General features: G+C 36.9%; 1 protein-coding gene across 4 annotated transcripts in view; it reads left to right on the top strand.

Annotated features, from left to right (window-relative positions):
- GHR (growth hormone receptor) overlaps nt 1-17,877 on the top strand; it is a 117,219-nt gene that overhangs the window by 94,799 nt on the left and 4,543 nt on the right. For all 4 annotated transcript variants that reach the window (XM_058823291.1, XM_058823290.1, XM_058823289.1 and 1 more), the window contains 5 exons: nt 8,885-9,014; nt 10,067-10,227; nt 11,062-11,240; nt 15,037-15,208; nt 16,485-16,575. In XM_058823291.1, the coding sequence (XP_058679274.1) occupies nt 8,885-9,014; nt 10,067-10,227; nt 11,062-11,240; nt 15,037-15,208; nt 16,485-16,575 (733 nt within the window). The remainder of the gene's footprint in view (nt 1-8,884; nt 9,015-10,066; nt 10,228-11,061; nt 11,241-15,036; nt 15,209-16,484; nt 16,576-17,877) is intronic.

Below are 17,877 nucleotides of genomic sequence, written 5' to 3'. Positions count from 1 at the left end.
GTTCCTCCTAGTGCTGAATTGCCAGTACTTCTGGGGGTGGGGTGTGTGTTTTTCCACTGTTGAATTAATTCCACCAGTCTAACATCACTGACATGAGCTCTTCTCTTGTTTGGTATTTACATCATCCTGAATTTCGGATAAAGTCAAGATGCATCCAGCTCAGCAACTTTCCCATTTTGGGAAGAGCTTCAGATACTCCCTGTTTGTAATTTACAGCTGTGTCACATACATTTCCTTTCATGTGCAGGAATCCAGCTGGGATCCACAGCACATGTGTCAAGTCATGGCTGTGAGAACTGCTTGGTACTCCAATTTCTTGGTTGGGGTTTTTTCAAATAAAAGTAGTTTGTAAATTAGCAGGACTTTTAAATGATCTATCACAATATTGGCTTCATTTCTGACCATTAGGAGATGGAGATTGTTGCTTTATAAATATGATTAAAAGGACAATCGTAGTAGGGCTACTAGAACTTTGCTTAAGAGGAGACAGAACTATTGTCACAGTGATTTTCATTTTAAAACCTACTAAAAAAAAACTTTCTTACAAAAGCAAGAGCCCTGCAAAACTGCAAAGACTCATGTACTTGTTAGGTTTGAAGGTAAAAGGAGGAGAAAACAATTATTTTATTCTTCTTGGGTTCAATTTTTAAATTTCACTTTGAAGTTGGAAACCCATAGTTCACGATTTATTGCAATAATAAAGCTCTGAATTATGGAATGAATAAACATTCTGGCCACAGTAATAAAACAGATACTTAAAAAAGCACAAGAGAAATATGGCACAACAGAATATTCTAAAATACTCAATTAAGTTTTCTTTGGGATCCAAAAGAAAGTGTTATGGCCTAGAGCTGCAAAAAGACTGAAAATACCATGTAAGTCCCTGTGTACTTCACAGTCTGTCTAATGATGAAATTGGGTGGTTGTCGTGATGAAGAATTGTGAAGAATCACTAGACTTGCAGTCTTCAAAAAGTTTTCAATCATCACTGCCACAGGAATCCTTGGACTCCTTTGAGAATTCAGCTTCTGTTGAGTGCCTGTGACTCTGCTTGCCAAGGATATTTTTTGTAGTAGCACTTCTCAGGGAATGGCTCAGTAAAATGCTATGGAATTTCATTCCAGGTGAAGGTAACAAATGACTCTCGTAGTAGCAGCCTCCATATCTTTTTTTATCTCCATATTTTTTAAATTGCTATATGGTGACTGTAATAGGGAACTTCCCTCCAGACTAAGGAACAAATTGTTGTTGCCTTTTTGGAATGCCCTTCAAAGATATTCAGATAATTATTCTCTGGATAGATCTAGAATTTTTGCTTCACTTGAATAAAGGCCAAATTTTACTGCTTCAAATGGCGATGGTTTAAAATCTCTGTAGAGTAAAAGGTAGGATTTTCCTGCCATGTAGAAAGAGATACTGCAAATATACCAGACAGCCATTGTTTTGAAGAATGGTTAAAATCCACAGAAGTCAGAAATAACTTGAAAGTTTAACTGTGGAAAGTACAAGAATTAAGAGATTAACTCTCATCTCCCAAAAGCAGTGTGAATTAAAAGGACTGAATGTCAAGAACAAGGCCAGATTGGGGGCCATATTTCTGTGAGTTATTTCATTCAAGTGTAACAAGGGTGTGGATAGGAAATAAACAAGAAATATCAGGACACATTTCTGTATAACCAGCACTGTTTTGATGATGTTTAGGACACAGTGTCATTGTCATCTTGCCCATGGATTTTGGGATATAATATCACTGTTAGTGCATGGCTGCATCTTGGTGATGAATGAAACCAGGCAAACTCACAGCCCTGCTTTCATGGAGCACTGATTGTATTAGACCTGATGTCTGACACTTAGATTTGTGAGGAAGACCTCAGTCTTTCTGTTGTGCAGAACTGCATTATTCTGCAGTAGTCCTTAAACAGGTTTGCTGTGTCAGTGTTTGCTTGTCTCTTTTCACACTGCCCTTGCAACCATCTGCTTTCTCCTCCAGTCTGTTGCCTTAGTATCTCTCTTGGGTGATCCCAGGTACATGCAGTTTCTGCTCTACATTATCAAGGTATGCATGTGCCAGACCCAAAATTGTTGTCTTCACTGTTTGAACTGAGTAACAGTGACTGCAGGCTTACATCAGCTCATGTGTTTCATTTATAGTTTTTCAATGTTATGCTTGTTCTGCCTTACCTCAAGTCTTTTGCTGCCCTTACTTATCTTCCTGTCATAACCACTTATGCTTTCTTGTGCTTTTCTTTCCAAACATGTGGTTTTCTCATTCTTCTTTTCACCTGTGCCTTTGTTCTCCTTTTTCTTTTTCTCCCTGTTTTGGCTCCATTTGTCTACTCCCACTCCTCTACTTCCCACTACTCTGCTTCTTTTTTTAAAACAGTCTCTGTATTGTTGTCAGGCTGGCACTTGTGCTGTTTGCTTTCCTAACATCACTCCACAGTCATTTGCTGCTGCCAGGTTTTGCAAGGTGTGCCCCGCAGTACCCTGCCCTCCATGGGCTCCATGCCCCAGCCACCTCCACCAGGCTCTGGGGCTCAAGGCTTGGTCCCCTCTTATCCCCTGGTCAGACCAAGACCTGGCTTCCCTTACCCAGTGCCAGTAGCCACTGCAGTGCAGTCAAAGTGCCCCATCTGCACAGTTTCTTGTTTATAGGAAGGGAGCTAATGTTAAAACAAGGGAAGTAAGTTGCAACATTTAGGCAGGAGCATTAAAATATGCCCTAGAGTGACTTTTCATTGTTTTGTCAAGTTGCAGTTCTTACACCTGACAATCTTACTCCCCATGTCCTTTGAGTACTCTCTTAGAGTTTGGGAAGGTGTTAGGTCCTGGATTGGGAATGCCAAGTTGAACTTTAGCTTCTCTTTCTGAAAAGCTTGTCTTTCTGGTGCTGGTTCTGAGCACCAATCTCAGCAAAGATAACCCCTTATTGCTGCATGGTAGGGAGCAATACATTTGGTTTTAGACAGTGTTAACTTTGAACTGGGCTTCAGAATATAAATTGCTAGTACATATGCAGGAGAAAGAAGGATATTGAAAATTTTTATCAGTTTCAGTTTCAGTTTGCAAACTGAAAAATTTGTTTGCACTGAGAAGGGCATGGAAGACCTTTTGTGGTGTTTGCTAATTGCACATTCTGTTTGACACAGGACCTCATTTGTGCTTCCATATTTCCTCACATAATCTTCCACATAATGCTAGCCAATACTGAACATCTCTGGCAATGGCTGTAACAGATAAAAGCATTACACTTTTTTTTTTTTTTTGTACATAATTTCTTGAAAAGGTCATTTCAATTTAAGTTACAACTACATAAGCAATTAAGAGAGAATTGAAAATGGGCTTGTTACATTAACTGCCTTTCATTTACAATTACCATGACCTTTGGCTTTGCTTCTCTTTATTTGTTGTATATGAAGACAAGCCAGTAGACAGTGATTACCTGAAACAGAAATCCCTTGATTCCACCACTGCACATGGTAGGGCGCGATTTGGAAAGCACATACCAAGTACCATGGGACATGGCACATGTGCACATCCACTCTCCTCCCTGTACTTTCCCATGGGCAATGGTACTGAGTAATGCTGTGTGATTGTTTTTTCTCTCAGTCCTGAGCTTTATTTACTTCATTTGTGTGTATTACCCTTACATGTGTGAGCCACATTGATTTCTGTTCTGTGGATGCTTGATAGCATAGAAAGTGTGGGAAACCAGCACAGCTGTTAGACTTCTATGCTATGGAATAAGCTCAGTTTCTCCTGGCTTTTGTGCTTTTAACCATATCAGACTCACTAGACTAAAGATAGAAGAAGTTTTTTTCGAGTTTTTTTCTGAAAGATCAGCCAGAATAGTTAGCTGCTTTGCAGGGATGCCTACATAATGTATTTTGAGATAGCAGTCACCAAATTAATGTTCAATGCAGAAGTAAACATCCCACTTTCATTCTTCTAAAAAAAACACCTGAATTTATCATGAACTATTAATATATTTAGGCTTACTTCATGGTCATAGTATTCTCTTACACAACATTTCCATTCTGTTTTCACTGTGATACAGCATATCAGAGTTATCAAGCTTTGCTTTGTTTCTGTCAACTATTTTGTACAAAAGGATCTGATTTATTACTGATGTTAAATAAATTTTATTCTTTTCCACAAAAATATATTCCAGAACTTGTTGGTCCTTTATGGGTCCCTTTTACTTAGGGCAAAAACTGGGTCAGATTAGCAAGCAGCCTGATGTGAAGAGGTGACCTGGTTCTTGTCTCCCTGTACTGCTTCTCCTGCTCTCTGTATAGGATGTCTGACAATTTATTAGTACTAGATTGTACCTATTCAACATATCATCCACTGACACCAAATGTGGTCCATTTTACTGCCTAATTTAAACAAATTAGAATTTCCTGGTAGCACAGAAATCAACTGTCTCTTATTAATTAAATGACCCAACCTTTGATGGGCCTGGTGGATTCAGGAGCAGGAGCTAATTGACAGAGCATTTACTGCCAATGTACAAATTTGAGCTACAGGAAATAGCACTCCAGCTTTTCATAGCTGTTTTCAGTGTTAACTGTAATTAATTCCCTTCATTGTATTGCCATTTCCAACTTTCTGTATTGCGCTCTAGCAGTGACACATTGTATGTGCTTTGAGAATGGATTATATTAAGAGATGTGCTGTTGCATAAGATTTTAGTTATCAGTGATTTGCATATTGGGGCATGTTATTCTTCTGTGAGTTTAACTTTGCTGTAGGTTTGATTGGTACAGGAAGTTCTGATAATGGATAATTCTACTTGAAGCTTCTAAAATTCACACTAGAAACACCTCATTTTGTTCAGCAAAAGTGCAGCCCCTTTTATCATTTTGTGTTTAGTTAGCTTGAGTTTTATCAGTCATATGCTTATTATCATTTCACCTACCAAAGTCCTACACCAATAAGTGAGATATTTCTGTACAGTTTGTATACTCCTCCACTGTTGTCCCTGCAGAAATGCTAGAGGTCTGGTAGCAGTAGGACTTTCTCCAAGATGATGATAAACTGTTTTGCTGCACCCTGGTTACATATGTCAGTTCTTTAGTCTTCCACACTTTCAGCTCCTTTTAAAGTTATATTTTATTAGAGGAAGGGCAGGAAGAGGAAGAAAAGGAAAATAAAAAAGTAAATTCAATCTCTAAAAGAATTAGCCTTCTGACACTTTTTTTCCCATGTTTTTTCCTGTTGAAATGGCATATTTGGTCAAGCCATTATCTTGAGTAAAGCAAGTGGTTTTATTAATGACAGTTTGACTGGAACTTACTGGTTTAGATAGGAAATGAGCAAGTATGCATCCATGCTTTGTTTTGCTCTTCTTTGTTTTTCTCTTCTAGTCTATTTCAAATCTTCGTTTGACAGCCTTTACTTTTATTGCCCTGCTGTCTTTATGCCTAAATGCATTCAGCTGAGCTATTGCTTACAGTTATCACATTCTGGGACAGTTTGTTCAGATGGAGCTCACAGAGGATGCACAATGCTGATAATTGACTTGTGTGGGAAACAAGGAATTCATGAGCTCTACCCCAGGAATGCCAAGCCTTACACAAGTTAATATGCTAAAGTTTTCTTCAGTCAGTCACAAAATCTGCGGCTGAAAACTTGATACAGAAACTGGAAACGTTTATCATAAGATAGTATTTCTTTCAAATAGTCATAAAATAAAAATATACGTATTCATATAAACTGGTTAACCAGGAGTACTGAATCCCAAACAAAAATACTCCCTGTTCTAAAATTCTTGGGACTGTTGATGGAACATCTATGAGACAGAGAATTAATGTTCCTGTCATGATGAAGTGAAAATGAGAGACTTGGGGATACATTCTTCTGAAGTTAGGATGTAAGAGATCAAGTCTTAATCTGTACTCTGCATTTCTAATCCTCTCCATTGTAAATGATGCCATTCTGGTTGTGCTATGATCTGTTTTCCTAAAAGAGTTTGTACATCTGAAAGTGTGCATAAAGCTGGTAAATTGCAGATAATTGATTAGTAAGACATGGTAGAGCCTATATCTAAGATTCTGCTGGACCTCTCAAGATCTAAGTGAAATACATCAACAGAAATACTCTAATTTAGTAGTTTTCCAATATATCATTTTCTCAAATTCTTAATGTGTTGCAGTAAAAATAACTATATTTGCATGTAGCTGAGGATAGAAACAGGAAAAGCCATAGCATGTATTTCCTTGCACACTATGTGTTTATAGAAGAAGGGAGAGACATGTGTCTTCTTGATTATAGGTATTATGCAATTTTATTCATGTCTTTGAAGTAAAAGCAGAAAATATAATTCATTTTTCTTTCTTCTGTTTTTAAACATTTTTTCATTTGTTTTGTTTTTATATAGTAATTTGATTTTCAATTAAATAAGAAACTTCAAATTTGAAAGCTGGGACACTTGCACTGGTAAAAGTTATAAATACAATACTGTTTTTGAATCTTTTATCCTATTTTGTTTTGGACTTATGTTGCAACGATTTGCAGTTTCGTGATCATGTGCTGTTTCTAACAAAGACGTCTACTGCATAGAAATTGTTTGACAAATGATGTGAAACTATGTAAAAGCTCAAATCAACATCAATCCCAGAAGCATTTTGAAGTTTTGCCAAAGCTGTCAAACACTAAATATCACACTAAAAATAATTAGACACAATAGTAAAAATGTTCTGTTTCAATATTTTCTGGAAAAAGAACAGTGCAATTTGTTTCCCTTTGCACCAACAGTTCATTTCAATATTTGTTTCAGTTTTAAACTGAAACTTATTTAAAGTTGAGTGAAACAGAACATGCTGGCTAAGAAAAAAGCCAGTTTTTTAAATCTTTCCAATCAAACTTCACTTATTTTAGGGTGGCAAGATGAATTCTCAATGCTTTGGGAGGCAGGAGAGGGAAGGGGAGAGCAAAGAAATTTAATCTAACCAGCTTGTGAAATCTATTTACAGACATGTTCTCAGGCCTTGTTCATTGTCCAAAGTGTAAAATCAGACAATTTTATGGGATGAGCAAAACAGAAATTCATAATACTCATGTACCAGTTAGTGCCTGATATGGACACTTGGCAGTTTGTAATATAAAGTACACAATTTAAACCATTGAGCCTGAGAAAAACAGATTGCTCAGGCATGGAGTGGCTGCGTCTGTCTGAGCCATAAATAAAGGAGTCAGCATTCATGAAGGCCACAATATCCTCTAGTGTAGCAGGAAGTCCCTAGTGCTTGTGGATAACTGCATCTGACTTTGAAGGTAAATGTCTTGTATCAAGTATTATCCCAGAATCAGAGAATGGTTTGGGCTGGAAGGCATCTGTAAGATCCTCTAGTCCAACCCACCTGCAATCAAACAGGCTGTCTTCAACTAGACCAGGATGCTCAGACTCCTGTCCAACCTAGTCTTGGATGTTTCCTGGGTGGGACACCCACTATTTCTCTGGGCTATATGTTCCAATGTTTTGCCAACCTGACATTAACATATTTCTTCCTTATTATTTTGTCTGAAATTCTGATATTCACAGCTGTGATATATATTTCCAGCGGCCAAAACCTTTGTAAAGAACTTTGCATGCAGGGTCGAGGAGCACCATGTTATTCCCTTTTCAGGGATCATTTCACCACTCATAAATACCTGACTAACATCTACATCTTAAATGCATTTTGGAGAAATTTTCTTAAATAAACAATCATATTCCCAGATAGTCTGTGAAGAGAGGTAGACAATTCCATGTACTTTCTCTGAAAGCTTTTCAGGCCAAATAGGGAAGACTGGCAATTAAAACCTTCAAACTCAGGGAAAAGTTAAGGCTTGGCTTTGGAAGCAGTGAATCATACCTGCAACTTTTGCATTTATACTTCTCACAAGAGTTGATGTGGCTGACTTATTGCAGCAGTCATTTTATGAGCTTTCCTTGTTTCAGTTTTGACAAAGAATAGAAATTGTGGATATAGAAGTGGGCATGTGGCAGAACATGCCCATGCTTAGCTCAGGTAGCTCAGCTCAAGGTAGCTTCTGTCATGAGCAGGTGTCATGAAATGCATCAGCTGGGTATGTGCTAAGCTGTGGTGAGTCTGATGGAAGCTCTGCAGTACCACACCTTCTTCAAAGCAAATGAAGTGCTAATTCAGATGTATCTGTACTGAACTAACCAAACTGGGGACAGCCAGCTAGTCCAAAGGCAATGTGCCCACTGTGCTCAGCCTTGGTGTGACCTCCCTGTGTGCAGTATTGGGCGCTGCAGTTTAAGAAGATTTGAATGTCCTTGATTGCATCCTGAGGAGGGAAACAAAGCTGATAAGAGGGCTAGTGACAGGACATGTTGGGAATGTTTCAAAACTGCACCCGAGGGCTTGGGACTGGACATTAGGACAAGCTTCTTTAAGTGGTCAAACTCTGGAACAGGCGTCCTAGAGAAATGGTTGACACCCCAAGTCTGCCAGTGTTTAAGAGGCATTTGGACAGTGCCCTTAATAACAGGCTTTAACCTTAGGTTAGCCCTAAAGTGGTCAGGCAGTTGGATTGGATGATTGTTTTAGGGCCCTTCCATCTGAAACAGACTTTTCTGTTCAGTTACAGCTGTAGGGCTGGCAAATCCCTTTGCCTAGTGTCAAGCTGTGATTATATTCACTTCTACATGGCACAAAAGAGAGCTTGATGCGTCTTTTGAATTTATGGCTTCTATATCCCTCTATATGTATGCATGTAAGAATTTAAATCTTGCCTCATTGTACATAAGGGATTGAAAGAAAAGTTAATTATTCATTAAAGGTGCTGTTTCATTTTAACAGCAGGTTATCTGGGGTTTGGATTTGTTTAATGTGTATCCTTCTATCCCCTGCTTTTTTTTTTTTTCTGACAGACCTCTTGCAGTGGCCACAAATCAGTAAATGCAGATCACCTGAAATGGAGACGTTTTCATGTTTTTGGACTGCTGGAAATTTTTATAACCTCACTGTTCCAAGAATACTACAGCTGTTGTACAAGAAGAGGTAATAAAAGCTGAAAAAGGAAAAGAGAAAAGTATTTTTTGGCATGTTTGTTAGGTTGCTACTGTTAATTTTTTGCTCCGATATGAACCATACTCTTTTAAAGGGTATAAACCCATGTTTTAAGTACATTTTTTCCAATGTTAAATTTTGTTGGTAGTTACTGAGCAATTTGCAGCAACAAGCATTATTTGACAGATAATTAAGAACACATTCTTACTAAATGTAGGTCCAGGTTGCAGAATCCAAAACTGAACACTATATAGCTTGGGTAAGGATTTTTTAATAGGCAACTTCAGTTTATTCTTTATCCATCTCACCTGCAACACTAAGATTCCTTATAGGTGTGCACAAATGTGGAGGTTGGATACAGGCCCTTTCAAATTTTTATTAAAGTTTTATGAAGCCCCCATTGATCAATTGATGTGATAAAATCTGAATGTACTGGTCCAGGGGAAAAGGCTGCTATGATACTGGGATAATGTTCCATTGAGTCCTGTTCAATTATGATTCAGCTCCACTTTAAGCTTTTTTAAATTTCAGGTTGCTACAATGATTAGCCTGAAAAATGACATAGACATTACCAGTAATGGCTATTAAGTAAATAGGCCTTTTGTTCACAGGAATAGGAGGACGTGCATTTCTGTTCCCTCTAATGAACAGGGTTTTGATCTTTTTGATCTACAGATGATGGTAATGATACATTTGCCTAGCAGACTTAAGCCTAATAGCAACGTTGGCTTTCTTAGTTACTCTGAGACATCTCAGAAATCATAGGAATATAGAATAACAGAATCATAAAATGCTTTGGGTTAGAAGGCACCTTAAAGTTTAGCTATTTTCCAGGCCACTAAGTACCTGAGTATCTAAACTCAGTTACACAGGTTTCTTCAACAGTGGTTTAATTGTAAATCACCATCAGTACTGACATGTTTTTATCCCTTTTATAAATTTTACAACTTATCAGTACTGTGTCTAGTAACATCTGTAATTTGTACTTTGTAAGGTCTGTAAATCTCTCTCTCACGAATATTGCATTTTTGTTTTCATTCTAGTAATGAGGAAGACTGGAAAGAATGCCCTGATTATATGACTTCAGGACAAAACAGCTGTTACTTCAATGCATCCTACACCTCTGTGTGGACACCATATTGTGTTCAACTTGCCAGTAAAAGTGAAGTATATGATAAAAAATGTTTCAGTGTTGATGAAATAGGTATGCTTCCATTATGTATCTTACCTCTATAAGTTTTTGTATTACTTAGGCTGTATTTAAATATTGCCTCTCAGAAAAGTTAGTACCTAAAATATATGATACGTGGGAAGGGATTTGATTTTGCAACACTGTAATGTGATCCACACCAGAAAATACTGCCTAGATTGGAAGAAAGCTTAAAGGATAAAATCAAATATGCGATTTCTTTTTCTAAATACCAGTGGTCTCTCAAATGTGTGCATGCTCAAATGAGCTTGTCTTTGCTTTCACTTTGAGTCCTTTCTAATGCATACTACATCTCCTTGTAGAGCAAAGTTGGCATTAAAACCTTGATCCTGCAAAACTCTGGAAGCCAAACACTATTTTTTCCTGAATCAACTGTAATCTAAAGGATCAGGATGTCTAGTATTTCTAAGCTAGGATTTATATTTACGGCAATATGAATCTTGACTGCCTGGGACTTTACAGATGTTATTGCTTGTTCAGAGTGGTAGTGTACCACTCTGAACAAGCATTCTGCATATCCAGATAATTTATTCCTACAGCTAACTAGAATACCCAATGCTGTCTTTTATTCAGCTGAGCATTCATTCTTAATCTTCTTTATTAGTTGGTTGGGTGAGATTTGTGCAGAACATATCTACTACCAATTGGCAGAGTGCCTTCTTGTTATCAAACTTGCAATAGCTTTGACATTGCAATATATTTTATTTTAATCAGAAAATACATGGTTAATATACTTTTAAAGTCCTGAAATAATTTATCATTATGTATTAAGAATGGTCATTTCACATTGAAAACTGGCTGTTTTATTCCAAATACTCTTTTAAACAGTACTACCTGATCCCCCTGTCAACCTTAACTGGACTCTGTTAAATACTAGTCAAACTGGGATCCATGGGGATATCCAGGTAAGATGGGATCCACCACCAACAGCAGATGTTCGGAAGGGATGGATTACTCTGGAATATGAATTGCAGTACAAAGAAGTTAATGAGACAAAATGGAAGGAGGTATGAAACAAATATTTATTATACATTAGTCATAGTGCAGTGCAGGCTTTTTCTATCCCTAACACTCTTGTACCACTATGAAAAACATGTTTGTAACTGCTAATCAGACAATGCCTTGTTTCTTAAACAATATACCTGCATTTTTTCTGACATTTTCTAGCACATGCTGTAACTTTATGTGTCAATATAGTTGACAGGCAGGGTAATGAAAAGCCCAGAAACACCTGTGTTATATTAGTAAGTATAGGAAGAGTCAGATATATACAAGTGTTTTCAAGGATAAAATATTAATCTATTGTTTTCTTAAACCTCAACTATTTAAACAGTGCATGATGTTTCAGTAGTCTGAACAGGACTATTTTGTTTGGCAAATATCACCATGTTAATCCAGATTCTTCAGAGTACCTGTAACTTGGATGGAAGGGAGGGAGGGAGGGAGGCAGGAAGGGAGGGAGGGAGGGAGGGAGGGAGGGAGGGAGGGAGGGAGGGAGGGAGGGAGGGAGGGAGGGAGGGAGGAAGGAAGGAAGGAAGGAAGGAAGGAAGGAAGGAAGGAAGGAAGGAAGGAAGGAAGGAAGGAAGGAAGGAAGGAAGGAAGGAAGGAAGGAAGGAAGGAAGGAAGGAAGGAAGGAAGGAAGGAAGGAAGGAAGGAAGGAAGGAAGGAAGGAAGGAAGGAAGGAAGGAAGGAAGGAAGGAAGGAAGGAAGGAAGGAAGGAAGGAAGGAAGGAAGGAAGGAAGGAAGGAAGGAAGGAAGGAAGGAAGGAACTGACTTTGAGTTACAATTTAAAATTTGATACAATAAGCAAATAAAAATAATGTAACATAGATAAGACTTACATATTTCATACCAGACATCAATGGGAAGTTTTGGGATAGTCTGTGAAAATATAAAATAATATATTATAAATATTTTAAGCTTACTTTTTGAAAACCACTTAATTTCTCATGTAGTTAGCTTTTCTGTTACAGGTAAGATATTGTGCCCATCTTACCTGAATGCATAGGCTAAATTCCAATGTGTCATGGCATATTTGCATATGGAGAGCTCTTATTCGATTCAGTAAGAACATTATGTCAGAGCAGAATTCTTCCCTTGCTTTCTTATTAATGTGAACTGAGTTAATTGGCAGGAAAAAAATCCAGAAAATACTGTTACAAATTTGTCATTTACTACAAAAGGAAAATTCCAACAATTTGAACATAGCTAGATTTACCAGTTGAAATGTAGTCAAACTGGTCTGTTTGCCTTCCCCTGCGAAAGACCTTGGCTCACTCCTCACTTCTGGTCCTTCCCAGTGTTAGTATTTTCTCTTTAACCTAGTCCTTATTAACAAGTCTACAGCCAAACAGGCCTATAATGTCTGTAATGATTTTTCCCATTAATTCTCTGTCTTTCTATCTATACTGGTTTAATATATTAGCCTCTTAATATATATATACTTAGTGTATTAGCTTCTATTTTAAAGCCTGTGAAATGTGTTAAGTTTAGGCAGTAAATCAATAATCTTTAAGAAGCTGAAAATCTGTAAATGTTCAAAAGCAGAATACAGGTATGTCTCTAAAAATGCACCATTTTAATGTTTTTTTAATAAGAATTTTGATAGCAGTCATATAAATACCCTAGTAAAGCTTTGTTCTTGCTCCAGTACTGTCAATAATCCCAGAACGCTTTGAGAATAGTTCTTCTCAGGAGAGGAAAGATTTGAAGATCAGTCTTCCTTCTGAACACAGATAAGGAATTCCTGATTGTGATACTTGCCTCAAGAGACAAAGTGTTATAGATTATGTTGGACTTAACCTGTGTGTAGTGGAAGGTTTTGTAAGCCTTTCATCTTAGGAATATAAACATAGCATAATTCACTGAGACTCATATATGAGAGTACAAAAGACAAATTTCTGAACAAAATCCTGGTCTGGCCTAGAACAAAAGCAAATTCTGAATGACAGCATTGGAGCAAGGCTACAATTTCACTCTTTGGATTCCTTGCTACAAATGCCTTCTCTAATCAATGTTGAAGCACATTAAGACATAAATGTCTGCTTATACATGGTTAAGTTATACATGTCTACTTATTACTAGTTTTTTACACCAAGGATAATCCTTGACTGCTTAAATACACCATAATGCTTTGTACATGTAACGAATAAAAAAATTGATTTATAGTACCTTTTATGGTACTAAGTCCCTCCTTACTAAGATTTGCTTGTAATTTTTCAAGATTTTTTGGGACGATTCATTGCTTTTATTATTTTCTCAATATATTTACTAGTTGAAAATAAATAATTTCTAAATTGAAAGAAGATTAAACATTAATTAGTAAGTGTTAAAACAGTAAGTTATAGTGATAAGAGGACCAAAATTATTTTCTGAGAAACGTTCTAAATGAATAAAATCCACCCTGACATAATGGGTGTTCATGAGACAGAGATAAATTTTTGATTACCTTTTATGATGTCTCTCTCATATGACTTTTACTTGAATTAATCTATGACAAATGCTGTTTGTTCATCCTTTCACTTCTTGCTGAACTTTCCCCACTCCATACATCCTGCTCCATCCAGGAGTCTTTCATAAAGGCTCTGATTTATTCTTCTTGGCTTTTTCCAAGTAAGACCATTATTTGGGATGCATGTAAACTTATCCGTAAAACTTCAGTGAATTATTTCTTTGTGGCTTAATACCATGAAATAGGTATATATGAAATATCCTTCCCAATGATTTCCAAATGGATATTCTACACATATTAAAAACATTGGTGATGTACAGCTATGGTTCTCCACAATGCTCAACTCCTAGGAGAGAAGAGCAGTCTGTCTCCTCCAAAATCTGACTGGTTGGTTGTAAGAACATTGGAGTCAGGAGTCACCAGGGATCAGACAACTCCAGAGATCATACCTACCAACAAATATTGTCTCAAGTTGAGGTTATGCAGCTATAGAGATTATGAGACTGTGTTGTTGAAGCTTCCTTCAAATTCCCAAAGGCAGCTGTTGTCCAGATATTTTAAGTTCTAGCCATGATGCTTTTTTTCTGGTATCATATTTGATTCTAAAGTAAAAGTAGAATATAATATCTGCCACTTTGATTTCTATTTTGAGTGCATTTTCCTTATTTTGTATACTTTTGTAGGGTTATTGGAATGAAAATGCATATAGAGGTATAATAGAAAAAGGCAGAAATTTTACTTATTACGACCTCCAGTGTGATTTCCTAAACATTTTCATATTCAGCAGTATCTAAGTAATGTTTCAGCTAATATAGAAGTTTCAAAGACCACAATCTGATGCCAGCTGCCACACAGTCTCCATTATCACATTTTGTATATAGCTGGATATTTTGATTGTTCACCAAATAAAAACATTTATAGCATGCAAAATGTTTCGTTATAACCATTAAACCCGTAGTGGAGATTGCAGTAATTTAGAACTCCTGTGTTATTTTAACAGCATTTTTGGCATTCTGTAATCAGTAATGTTGTGTTATAACAGTAAAAAGTATTTACAACCTGAAAGATCAGTGAAAGATGTTCACACCACCTACTTATGGTATGTAACTGGGGGAAGCTGCCTTTCTTCACTGACTGTATCTTCAGAGCTTGGATTGTCTGCTTCTGGTCCCCTGAATCACAGAAATGCCTGATGACTACTAAGTTGACAGTAAATGGTGTGAATGTTCTCTGAACTGTTCTTGTGCTATCCTTAAAATGCTCAGTAGCAAAAATGCCTTCAGAAATAAGCAACATTGTAAAATTTCCAGTACAACTCAAACAAATAAATCACAGTTCTTCTGTCTTTACAGTTAAAACCCAGGCTCTCAACAATGGTTCCACTGTACTCTCTGAAGACAGCGAGAGATTATGAGATACGAATCCGATCAAGACAACGAACTTCTGAAAAATTTGGGGAGTTCAGTGAAATCCTCTATGTATCATTTTCTCAAATAGGCATTGGATGTGATCATTGTACAGAAGGTAAATAAGAGTTTTAAAGCTTTCTGTCCAGTGTTCCTTGGCCCAAAAAAATAAGAGTGACATTTCTGTAGGAAATTTTAAATTATAAAAAAATTAGAAAAATCTAAGACTAAAGCTAGAAAAAATTTCTCTATGCTTTGTAGTTTACAATGTAATATTAAGAATAAGGGAATTGCTAGTATTTAAGAGATAAAACATTGCATTTATCAGCATTGTTCGTAATTTCTACTAAATTGCTTATTTCAATAATTTCTAAATTCTTTGTAGCTACCTGCAAAGGTAAATAAAAGGGACTTTTTTTCAGTTGGTCCACAAAATAATTAATGTTCGACCTTTAGAAAGAGAAGTGGTATGTTTTTTGACACCACCATACCTTAGTTTTTGTGAGAGACAAATAGTTTGCTTGTGATCTTATGTGCTATTAGTAATGTTCTTTCAGCGTGAATGAACAAGTATTAGCATGGTCTGTGGCATTATATGCCCTCAGGACTACTTGATACCATGTTCCAAGCATGTTCCTCATGGCTCGTTTTGCTATAGACATTATCTTTATTAAGATATTGTTTAGATTTATGAAATCAGTCTGGTTTAGCAAGGAGTCCCAGTGGTCTCATAAATGCATGGAAACTGCTGAGAACAAAAGCTGCCATGGATTAGGAATGATACTTCCCAATTCAGTGCCGTGACTGAGGCTCTCCCAAACCACATCCTGCTCACTCAGTCCCTCTTCCCCTTTCTGCTCCAGTGGGAAGGAGTTGAAACTGATAACACAAAAAGTGAAGATCACAGGTCAAGATACAAGCAGTTTACTGGAAACAGCAATGAGATAAGAAAACAAACAGTAAAAGCATAATAATATACCACAATACCACAATATTAATATAATATTAATACCACAATATTAATAGCAAAAGTATACAAAAGAGAGTGTGGTTCACACCCTCTGAGTGAGAGATGCTCACTGCAGAGACAACAAGCAATGTCAGACAATGCCACCACATTTTTCAACCAGAAGTTACACCCTTCTTCTTGGAAGGCAGTGAGTCCCTTCGTCCGCCCCTGGCTGTGACATGAGGTGGTATCCAGGAACATCCAAGTGCTGGCCAGAACTAGGACAAAAGCACATTTTTATTTCTGCTGAACATAGAACTTTTACATTTGAGTAACAGACATTTTCATCAGTTTTTACCATTTTGGAATCCTCAAGTGGTGGAAGACAAGGCTAAAGTTAAAGATGTGACATTCCTGCTTATATGTTCATGTTTTGTTCTTTCAGAAGTTGAGTTTCCATGGTTCTTAGTTGTTGTCTTTGGAGTGTGTGGGCTGGCTGTAACAGTGATCTCAATCATGCTGTCTAAACAACCAAGGTAGAGACTTTTTATTTGTTGGATTTTATGTACCTGTAGCTTAAAAAAAAAAAGGAAAAAATAAGATCTTTCGATTATTTCAAATATGGGGGACAAGGAACCATTTTGAGCATTTCTGTCTATTCTTGTAAATTACATATAACTGAGATTAGTATGTATGGGGCCTTCAGCATGGGGAATCTGATTATCTTGATCTTCCTCTCACTGCAGTACATTTTATTCTGCAGAATTGACATGATTGATTTACTTACACTTTGAACTCCTTTTTTTAGTTCACTCAAATTTTGAACATATTATTTTTTATTCACATGCGGTTCAAAAATTTAATACAAACCTATGTCTATATATTTGATTTTGTTCTTAGACCATTCCACTAAACTCTACTTCTGGAAACCAAGGGAAAGAGATTGATTCATAGGGCAATATTTGGTCTCTGTGGATAAAGTGCAGTTTCTGTAGATAACAGGAATAAAATGAAACTAAGCACAGAATCGCATTGTTTGTAAAAATTATGAAATGGTGTCATATACAAAAATGAAAGAATGAAACATAAATAAAAATAACAGGTGTTAAAATTAATGAATCTTCTAATATGTTTTTTCAGGGGTAGGTTTTGGCAGAATTCAACTTGGATGTCATATCAGTACTGTTGTACACTATGGAGCAACACCATGGTCAAGACCCAGTGCACACATGGGTGTTGTCAGTGGTCTTGTGTATGTACTTTGAAAATGAACACTGAATAGTTTTGCACATACCAAAAAATGGTGAAATTTCATTTCACATTCTGAAATTACAACAATTTGGTGCATTTGGAGCAGATCTAAAAAAAAAAAAATTTCATTAGGCAGTAATTTTTTATTTAGGCAAGCTCTGTGCTTTGACAGAGTTTAATTTCAGGAAACCATTCCCTGCAATAGCATCCCAATCCCAGATTTAAGAGCAAGGCTCCTGATACAATTTATGACAAAAGCTTGATGTGTCAGAATGGAGCAATGTGCATGTAGCACCAGGAGCTAAGGTCAGCACACTGAACAACAGGTGGCTCAGACTGAGAAATTTTCTCAGTGAGAAAATCCTCAAGTCTGAAGCATATCTCTAATCAGATTTTATAAATATCTTCCACGCTAGTCATGAATGCTGGAAGAAGCTTTTCTCCACTGAGGATCTCATGTGGAAAGTTTTTCTGGACTGCAGGTATACACCCTTTCCTTCAAGCATTGCCATTTAGTGGTGAAATGGCAATATTTTCTGCAGAGAAGCAGCCTGCATAGGTTTTCCATAATGCAAAATATCCATGCT

This window comes from Ammospiza caudacuta, chromosome Z (genome assembly GCF_027887145.1).
Source record: "Ammospiza caudacuta isolate bAmmCau1 chromosome Z, bAmmCau1.pri, whole genome shotgun sequence".
NCBI lineage: Eukaryota > Metazoa > Chordata > Aves > Passeriformes > Passerellidae > Ammospiza > Ammospiza caudacuta.
This window is presented reverse-complemented; position numbering and strand designations above follow the sequence as displayed.